Source organism: Penaeus chinensis, chromosome 28 (genome assembly GCF_019202785.1).
Source record: "Penaeus chinensis breed Huanghai No. 1 chromosome 28, ASM1920278v2, whole genome shotgun sequence".
NCBI lineage: Eukaryota > Metazoa > Arthropoda > Malacostraca > Decapoda > Penaeidae > Penaeus > Penaeus chinensis.
The window spans coordinates 9,190,554-9,201,216 of NC_061846.1; the positions used below are offsets into that span (position 1 = coordinate 9,190,554).

At 37.7% G+C, this 10,663-nt stretch overlaps 1 protein-coding gene across 1 annotated transcript; it reads right to left on the reverse strand.

Moving 5' to 3' along the window:
- Window positions 1-246: 246 nt before the first annotated feature.
- Window positions 247-7,981, reverse strand: LOC125039941 (WD repeat-containing protein 55-like). Its single transcript, XM_047634332.1, has 8 exons — window positions 7,882-7,981; window positions 5,625-6,092; window positions 5,322-5,357; window positions 3,701-3,882; window positions 2,055-2,472; window positions 1,637-1,851; window positions 1,298-1,478; window positions 247-1,098 (listed from the first exon to the last, which is right to left on the reverse strand). The coding sequence occupies exons 1-8, from the start codon at window positions 7,909-7,911 to the stop codon at window positions 943-945; spliced, it is 1,686 nt and encodes a 561-aa protein (XP_047490288.1). The 5' UTR covers window positions 7,912-7,981; the 3' UTR covers window positions 247-942.
- Window positions 7,982-10,663: the final 2,682 nt, after the last annotated feature.

Consider the following 10,663-nt stretch of genomic DNA (forward strand, 5'->3'; position numbering starts at 1 on the left):
AAAAAAAAGAAGCAAAAAGAGCAGAGGTGAATGCAGTAGTATGCGATAACCTTCCCAATTTCCTTAAGCATACAGAAATCCCTTACTCACAGCCTTCTTTTTCCATGAATTATTCCCAAGTTCAGTTCTTTCTTTCTCTTTTCATGGCTTAGCTCTAGTTAATATGCTTTCTATACGAAGCACACTCTTTTGTACGCAGACAATTCTCTTAACTATTAAGGATATTATATATAGATAATCAAACTGTAAGTTGAAAAAAATACATATTCTTAAATGATTCAACTACAATGTACAATTTACAATGCCTTTGAATAACACATTCATCCAACTGTACACTAAGGACACCTTATTATGTTTACTTAAGAAAACATTACAAATGCTAAGTATCTGGAGCTTACTTTATACAAGAGGACCATGTTTATGGTGCCACAAAGTTAATGGTGCTTGAACTTCCCTAATGCTGCATCTCACGAGATTCACAATTTCTTTAGAATATCTGCATCTCAAAGTTCTATAAGGGAATTTTCTCTACATACAGATTTGAAATTGTCATTCTATCTACTCATTACCAGTAATTCCAGGATAATTTCATCAATTGTTACCAATGTCTTTTGTCTTTTCTGTAATGGATTCCATGACCCTTTTTTATCATAAGAGTAATAGCATTATCTTCTGAGATAGAGTTACAATATGAAAAAAAAAACATTCATCTTCTAACATGCCTAAAATCCCATTAAATTTTCTCTACTGAAAAAATTAAATAACAAATACATCTTCCATCATTTGCTAACCTGCTTTGGAAATATATTTACAATATAACAGAACAATACAAGTCATACATAAATCATGTGGGAGAAGCAATCACCACAATAATACCGAAAATAAGAGGCAGAATCTGAGTCCTCTCCAATCTTCCCAGAGAAGAATGACTCCCAGATCTGCTTAATCAGAATCGGAGTCCTCCATCTGCTCACTGGGCCCTGCGATTGGCCCTTCCTCCTCCTCTGATTCCATAAAACGGGGTAAATCTCGGTAGAAATCCCAACGGTTTCTTTGCCTTGAGGATTGCAATTTGAACTGACTCTTGTCTATGTTAGCCTGGGAAAATAAAAGGTTTCATGTAAAGACAATCAAGTAATTTACATAACAAAACAATGGTGTGACTTAAGCCAAACTTAGAATCTACATGATGTTTGGAAACAGTTTCTCAAAATGCAAAATAAAAATGGTGCAATATACTACATTTTTCTTTGCTAACTGATGGGCTGAAAATTATTTGGTTAATATGGATCCTCACCTTCTTTTTAGGATTAATTTTCCTTCCATACAGATAATTAATGTTCCAAAAGCGAACCAATCCATCCATGGAACAGGAGGCAATGTATTTCCCTTCTCTGCACTTTTCTAGGCAGTTTACACCAAAATCTCGATGCTCCCCAACAACACCCACAAAACGGTGAGGGTAAAAATGCATAGCCCTGGAAAACAAGCTATATTTAACAAGTGGAAAATGAGCAAACAGAAGCAATTATCAAAAGAATCTAGAATGGTTCCACAAAGAAATGTATACAGAACTAATATATAATTATAGCTCAATTACCTATTAAGTACAAAAACAAATAGCTCAATACCATACCTGATGTTCCCATCATCATAGCCAGCCAGAATTAACTTGTCTGCAAGTGGTAGAACACAGTGGATTTCTTCAGGGACACCACCGTACCTGTCTACATGGTAGCCAAAGTCTCCCCAGTTGAATATGTAGAAAGTCCCTTCCTCCGACCCTACAATCAACTTCGATTCATTGCGGGCAAGGGCCATGGCATTCATCCCAGAATCATAGAACTCTGACTGTTGGATTAAAGCATAACAACTGTGTTTACAAGCTTTTCTCTGAATATAAAAAAATAAAGAAAACTTTCAGTACAATAGTGAACTGCAGATTTTGTGGCTCAGTAACGAATTCAAAATAGCCAAATACTACTTTTTATCACTACATAATATGACAGCTATGAAGCTATGAAGAAGGTATAGGAGGCACACAACACACTAACCTGCACTTCTAACTGTCTTTTCTTTATGTTAAATCCCGCTATGGACCCATCCACTAATGACGCACAAAGAAATTTCATAGATCCATCTGTAATCAGGGAAGATACTGTCCCCTCACCACACTTGAAATCAAACACAGATTTTTTCAATCTCAGGTCCCAGATCTTGACTGTCCCATCGTCGTCTCCTGTCGCACACAACCTCTCCGAAATGGATAAAAAGCTGTATATTGGAGATTCATGAGCCTCCTTGAAGTGATGTTTGATTGACTCCTTCTGGATATCAACAACAGCCAATGAGCAGTCCTTGCTTATGGTATAAAGAGTATTTCCATCTTCATTGTAACCCACTGCTCTGCATGGCTCCTTGTGATGCGTGAATTTTGCTACCTCATTAACACCTTCAAGGCTGTACTCATACCTGTAAAGATGAGGTCATATGTCTAATATGTCTAATAATGCTTCAAAATAATAATCAACATTTCTATCTTCACAAGCATTTGTTTTCATATGCTTCTCATTTTCCTTTCTTATCTAGATCACTTTTGTCTCATTCTCATTCTCTCATTCTCTCTCATTCTCTCTCTCTCTCTCTCTCATTCTCTCTCTCTCTCTCTCATTCTCTCTCTCTCTCTCTCTCATTCTCTCTCTCTCTCTCATTCTCTCTCTCTCTCTCATTCTCTCTCTCTCTCTCATTCTCTCTCTCTCTCTCATTCTCTCTCTCTCTCTCTCATTCTCTCTCTCTCTCTCTCATTCTCTCTCTCTCTCTCTCATTCTCTCTCTCTCTCTCTCATTCTCTCTCTCTCTCTCTCATTCTCTCTCTCTCTCTCTCATTCTCTCTCTCTCTCTCTCATTCTCTCTCTCTCTCTCTCATTCTCTCTCTCTCTCTCTCATTCTCTCTCTCTCTCTCTCATTCTCTCTCTCTCTCTCTCATTCTCTCTCTCTCTCTCTCATTCTCTCTCTCTCTCTCTCATTCTCTCTCTCTCTCTCTCATTCTCTCTCTCTCTCTCTCATTCTCTCTCTCTCTCTCTCATTCTCTCTCTCTCTCTCATTCTCTCTCTCTCTCTCATTCTCTCTCTCTCTCTCATTCTCTCTCTCTCTCATTCTCTCTCTCTCTCTCTCTCATTCTCTCTCTCTCTCTCTCATTCTCTCTCTCTCTCTCTCTCATTCTCTCTCTCTCTCTCTCATTCTCTCTCTCTCTCTCATTCTCTCTCTCTCTCTCTCATTCTCTCTCTCTCTCCCATTCTCTCTCTCCTCTCTCTCTCTCTCTCTCTCTCATTCTCTCTCTCTCTCTCATTCTCTCTCTCTCTCTCTCTCTCTCTCTCTCTCTCTCTCTCTCTCTCTCTCTCTCTCTCTCTCTCTCTCTCTCTCTCTCTCTCTCTCTCTCTCTCTCTCTCTCTCTCATTCTCTCTCTCTCTCTCATTCTCTCTCTCTCTCTCATTCTCTCTCTCTCTCTCATTCTCTCTCTCTCTCTCTCTCTCTCTCTCTCTCTCTCTCTCTCTCTCCCTCTCTCTCTCTCTCTCTCTCTCTCTCTCTCTCTCTCTCTCTCTCTCTCTCTCTCTCTCTCTCTCTCTCATCCAATTTTTCACTCTTAACCTCTAACCCTTAACCTCCACCCCCAGCAACCAAATACACACAACACAGCTTACACTATGGCGTCCCCATCCATGGTGGCTGCTGCGATGAGGTCACGCTTTGGATGGAAACACAGGCCCACAATGCCGGATTTGGCCTCATAATCTGGGGGGGCATTTGCTTCCTTAACGTTAGGCTCGATCCCAAACAGATTCTCCATGGTGGCCTCTTCTCCGTCCTCAGAATCAGTGTCTGACTGGAGACAGAAGGGAAGGTGAGTAGGAGGAAATGTGGGTGTGGGTATGGCAATGATGTAGGTATGGATATGGGTGTGTGTAAAAGTGGGTGCGAGTGTAGCAGTGGATGTGGTTGTGAATGTTGGTGCTGATGTGGATGTGGGTGAATGTGGGTATGGATGTTGTGGGTGTGGTTGCAGGTGGGTGTGAATATGGGTATGGATGTATGTGAGTATGAGTATGAGTATGAGTATGAGTATGAGTGTGAGTGTGAGTGTGAGTGTGAGTGTGAGTGTGAGTGTGAGTGTGAGTGTGAGTGTGAGTGTGTGTGAGTGCGAGTGCGAGCGCAAGCGTGGGCATGAGCATGTGTGAGTGTGAGCATGTGTGAGTGTGAGCATGTGTGAGCGTGTGAGTGTGAGCAAGAGTGTGTGTGTGGCTACGGGTGGGCATCTAAGTGTGGGTGTGGGTGTGGATGTGGGTGTGGATGTGGGTGTGGGTATGGATGTAGGCGTGAATGTGGATGTGCGTGAACCTTTGGATTTGGCTGGTGATTAGTGATTGGCAATTGGTGGTATTGACGAAGAGGCTACTACAATGTGAACAAAGGCAATTGAATTGAAGAATTTTAAGTTAATGAAAAAGAAAAGACTCCATACAATGAACACAGCCACAGACATTGTAATGTGTGACCCAAAATATAACAAAACATAACAACAACCACGGAGGCATGCTAAACCTTTCTTACTGTGGCTGTGTTTCATTCCATTTCAAAATATGTATCAGGCTACCTCCAACTACATCAAAATCTAAAATCTGAACCAGAGATTGAACTTATTCTTCAGAGGATCTTTTTAACCCAATGCCGCCGGGGAAAATGAACAAAAAATGGGGAAAATACTGTGCTCATTTTCTATATTTCTGTGAAATGTCTCTGCAAATAGATGGCTCTGCTCGTGCTTAGCCACAAAGGAGCCAATTAGACGACCTTGTGACCCTACCTCATTTGAATTGGCGGGAAAAACTTATTTTTTACTAGTGCTATGAATATCGACGGTGTTATTTTTATTATAAACATTATAATTTCTATAATGTTAAAAACATTAGTAACAGCAAAATAAGATAATTTAAAATATTTTTATAAATCAAAGAAAAGGGTAAACGGGCGTGACAGGCAGTACTCGTAACTGGCTCATTGGTGACTTAGTACAAGTGTAGCCATCTATGAGTAAAAACAATCAAACAAGTAACTCACAGTGGGCATAGCACATCAGACACGTCATGCCCATCAGCATTGGGTTAAAATGTACAAATGAATACTGTAGGTAAACATATTTGTCAAAATGATTTGCTTGAGATATATATCAGTATGAACAAAGCATCCATAATATGAACTGATGTTAACTACAGTGAAAAGAATATCCCACTAAAATAAAATAAAAAATATTGACAAAATACTTACATCTTCCTCAGAATCACTTTTCATCTCTACAAAGTCCTGTAAAAGAAAAACATACGAAATAAATAATACTCAGCTTATACCATAAAATATAAAAACATTTAACTATTTTTCACTCTGTATTATAATCAACATCATTAAAACAATAAAATGAAAATAAACTGCATATAATTTTTACTGTACAATTTTCTAAGAAAGCACATGATGTACAAAAAAAAAAAATAATAATAATTTTAGGAACATATTGACTAATGAGCATAACTTTTAAATATAAAAATCACAACAACTAATCTGTGGTCAACATGCCTCTTCATCATCAATGTCACTGCCATCCAGGTGGTTCATATCATCATCTTCATCCTCAACAGTTTGGTCTACATCATTGTCCTCATCATCATCTTCCTCATTGTCACTGTCATTTATGTCACTGTCATTTGCATCGCTGTCATTTGCGCCAACATCATCTGCGTCACTGTATTCGGCATCACTGTCATTCTCAAGCTCTTCACTGGAATCAATGTTGGCATGCCCATTGGCCTCCACCTCTGCATTATCCTCACTGCCATTTGCCACACCATTCTGGACTACTTCTGGGTAATCTTCACTGCCGTCTACTTCGTCATTAGAGTCTGCATCAGCATTATCTTCATCATTGGAGATGCCATTGACCTCATCTTCATCTTCATCATCATCAGCCGCTTGTATTCCCCCCAGGGGAAACACACCACCTGGAGGAATTTCATCACTGGATTCATCTGAATCAGCTGGGTCTTCCTGGAAGAGGAGTTGTCATTTATTCACAAGTAATACACCAGAAAAAAGTTTGGATGTGTAGGTAAGGTCTCTGGATTGCTCATGTTCTTGCACAATAAATTTCTCATCATCTCCACCTTACACAAAAAAAAAATGCTGAATTAAACTGGTTACCTAAAAAATAATTTTGTATATTTGAAGTAGACAATAAAACTTTCAGCTGAACAAGACATCTTTCTTAACCTTAACCATACATAAAACATAGCAACAATTGTGGCTATGGTAAACGGGAGACTGTGGGAGAAGAGGTACTTTAACAGGGCTTATCTAATTGATGATTTTCTTTCATTTCTCTAATTTCTTTATCCTTTATTTACATGGGAAACTCAAAAAAAAAATCAGACATACAAATGAATCACTGCTTTCTTACTTAACAATCTGCTTGGTTTGCCTAAGATCACCCAAAAAATGTCAGATTCTACTGAATTCAAAACTTATGTTACTCATGACCAACTGTGATTCTTATTTATCAACTGTTCATCACTCATGGTCATGGAAGAAGTACAGACCTGTGCTGTTAGATGAAAGGTCAACAAATACTGTATTAAATGTATTGTGATGAATAATATGAAAGCTTCTGTGATGTGCTGTTATAATGACTGATATTAAATGGCCTGTGATATATCCATGATTGATGATCAACATGGCTGTGATAAACCTGTAATTAATGAACCTGAGAAGCTGTGACTGGCACTATACTGCCTACACCTGAACATAATATTGTCAACTCCTTTCTTAGAGAATTAATAAATGGAACACACTAGCTGTGTTTAGTCTGCCCTACCCTTATACTGCAAACACTGCTCATTACTTATGACAAACCAAACTACCAACTAAAACCTATTATAAAGAAAGAATGAGAAAGCTATTATCTTCAGTACCGACCCAAGCCTGTACTGTCTTTAAATTAATCAGTATATGAGTAAAGTGTACAATATAAGGGTCTTTCTTGCCAAAAGATAGTGAAAACTTCACTGTACAGAGCAAAAAAATTAAGCTCTCTTATCGTGAGTGCCACTTTCTGCATCACATGGATACTAACTACTGAACTATTCGCAGAGGAGCCCATTTACTATATCTTCTAAAGTATCTCTGGATTAGAGCTATACCTGTCGTCTCCTTGACGGCTAATGTAAGTACTTGAATATAACCTTTAGGATAGAAATAGCATCTAATAATGTGTCTTCACAGTGGTTTTCCAATGAATTACTTACATATTAACTGATGCAGCACATCAACTGATTATTCTTGAAGAATCATTACCAAAGAGAATGGCGCTTTACTTAAGATTAATGGCATCAAATACAGTTCAATTTCATTCGCCATGCTTACCTATACATTAATTTAATAGATAAAACCAATAAGCACTTACGACAAGGAAAATTAACGATGAAGAAACATACCTAAGAGATTCGAAAACATTGCACAAGATTTTTTAAAGTAAAACCTGGCATGACCGGCTCGAATAGTCTCGCTTTGTACCATTCATTACCGACACACTACCCAACTTACCTACTCTACTCCACTCCAACCAAACCGAGAATAATCGACAAAAGCTCCCCATTCCCCAAATAATACGAAGAGAAAAGGAGGCAAATCAACCTCGATTCAAAACCACACTATCCTGACCCGCTTACGGAAATTACTAGTATCTCCCATTACAAGCCGAATCATATATCACATCAAGATCCATGTGCTCAATAAGTGCCGTACATAAACTTGGAAAGCCGCAGTCTTAAAAGTTACTCACGATATTTGGAATAAACGACCTCATTTTCATCACTTTTCCTGCTCACAGATGTTGTTTACACTCCATGAGGCTTCACGTGGGCCGTCGTTTTCTGTGGCGAAGTCGGCAGAGAAAACGGGAAAATCGGGATAACTTATGTACGTTTTTGCATTCATATTCTTTTTAGTGTGTATGGAATCAAATAAAAGCTAAAATAATATTCATGGATTTTATAGGAATCATTACGGAAAGTCTGATATTCACATCATCTCTACATATCTATATATGTATTTTTGGTTGGGGCGAATAAAAAGAAAATGGGAATTTTTTCGGGTAAACTTATGTAATTTGATATAAGTATTTGTGGTATGTACATGTGTGGGGGAATCTAGTAAAGGATAAGACAATATCTGAGCAGTTAATGACGTAGTTATACATTGGCAAAGTTAGAGCAACTTAGTGAGTTTAAGGACAAACTTGATTAAAATATGGCCACCAATGATTTTTTAAAAAAAATACAGGCATGAATCTTTCCACCTTTAACTTGATAAAAGCTCTTCTAAAAATATTTTTCTTTTTCTTCTTTATTTTTACTTTTCCTATTATTTTTCATGTGTCACGTAACGTATTTTTCTGACATTTATAGAAAGAAGCCTGAGTCTACTTCGTCAGACTTTGGCTAGAGGTACCTGTTGCAGAATGGGTGGGTGCAAGCATACATCGGAAGCATGGGAAGACGGCAGCAGATATTGTTTCAACTCGCGCTTCTGTTGCCTACATCGGCTGATTCATGTCAAAGCGACACTGGGTTTGGATAAAGGAAGTCAAACATGGGCATACTGAATGGCCTATTCATAGTATTTGAATATTGATCGACTGGTGATGACTATGTTTTTTTTTTTATTGATTAAAATACGAAAGATTTGGCATTAAAGAATATACATATATAGATAAAAAAATATATATATAATATACTATCTTTTAGCAAACGGACATGACTATCAACGCCTGGCAACAATTCAATATATTTGTTTAAATCATTAAAGCTATATTTTCCCTTAACTTTATTGTAGTGTAAATCATAAGAACTAATAGTTGACATCTAAGTTATAACAAATACAATATCAAATAAAGCATGCTATAAATTATCAGAGGAATACACACACAAACACACACACACACACACACACACACACACATAAACACACACACACACACATTTTTTTTTTCTTTTTTTTTCTTTTTTTTTTTTTTTTGCGATCGTTGTTTGTTTACATTTAGCGCTATGCCTGTTACCTAAGTTGGTACAACTTGTACAGTCGTTATTCTGTTGTTTTGCCTTTGTACTATTATTAGCCTGTTGAAGAAGTGAGCTGAGAGGTGCGGTATAGTGATTCGGATAAGAAGTGATGAAAGTTTCCGTCAGAGTAGTTATATATATATATATATATATATATATTTATTTATATATATATGTATGTATATTTTTTTATATATCTACATATATTTGTGTGTGTGTGTGCGCGCGCGCGTATAAAACACATAAACACATACACTCACACACACATACGCGCACACGCACACGCACGCACACACACACAAATATATGTAGATATATAAAAAAAACACACAAACACACACATATATATACATATATATATATGTGTGTGTGTGTGTTTGTGTGTATGTATGTATATATATACATATATGTGTGTGAATGGATAGATAGATAGACACATACATATATATGTATGTGTGTATATATATACATATATATACATACATATATATATATATATAGTGTGTGTATATATATATAAAATATTGAGATAATATTCGAAAATGCGGAATGTTGAAGTTGGTCCATTTACTTAAGTCCGAGTTACGCTTACTCTTTCCATCCTTGGCCCAATTTAGATCATGCATCGCGCTATCATGCCCCGCAATGCAAACGAACAGTCGCCCCATTACAGACTGCAAAAGCTGCACATAACTGGCCCAACATTAAAGATTCGAGTCAGTATGTGTATTTTCGTTCTTGTGATAAATGCTTAAGAATGCAAAGACATACATATCTAAGTTAGTATTTTTACGACTCCGTAACTCCCCTTTCTTCCACTGTCTCCAACTTTTTGTTATCCTTAGTGCTAGTTTCGCAACGCACGAAATTCTTAACGCTAAATAGGGTGACTTTTTGTGGCACAGGAAAATGCTAGAATATTAAATGTGGACCAGTAGAACACAGTGGAATTGTACTGTTTTGAAAAACACCTTTCGTTTGAAGTCTGCCATAGATTAGATTTAGTAATGTGTAAAACATAAGGTCAAGGGCAGAAAAAAACAGAATGTTTTGGAGGGATAGGTTGAGGTGTAAAGGAAAGATGTCTGATATGGGATCTCAGCATTTCTTTATGTCATATCACACCCGCACACACATATGCACATGCACACACGCACATACACGCGCGCGCGCATACACACACACACACACACACACACACACACACACACACACACGCACACACACACACACACACACACACACACACACACACACACACACACACACACATATATATATATATATATATATATATATTACAAAATGAAACGAGGTGAGGGCTGTTCTTTTGGTGGACCTTCTAGAGCACAACGCCACGCCCCTGCGGTGCTGGAGAGGCTGATAATCCGGGCGATCATTTACCTACATGTTAAGTTCTACAAGGCGGCAGGCTTCATTTTGTACTTTGTCGAGTAGAATATTCCATCAAGGAACACACTCTCTCTCTCTCTCTCTCTCTCT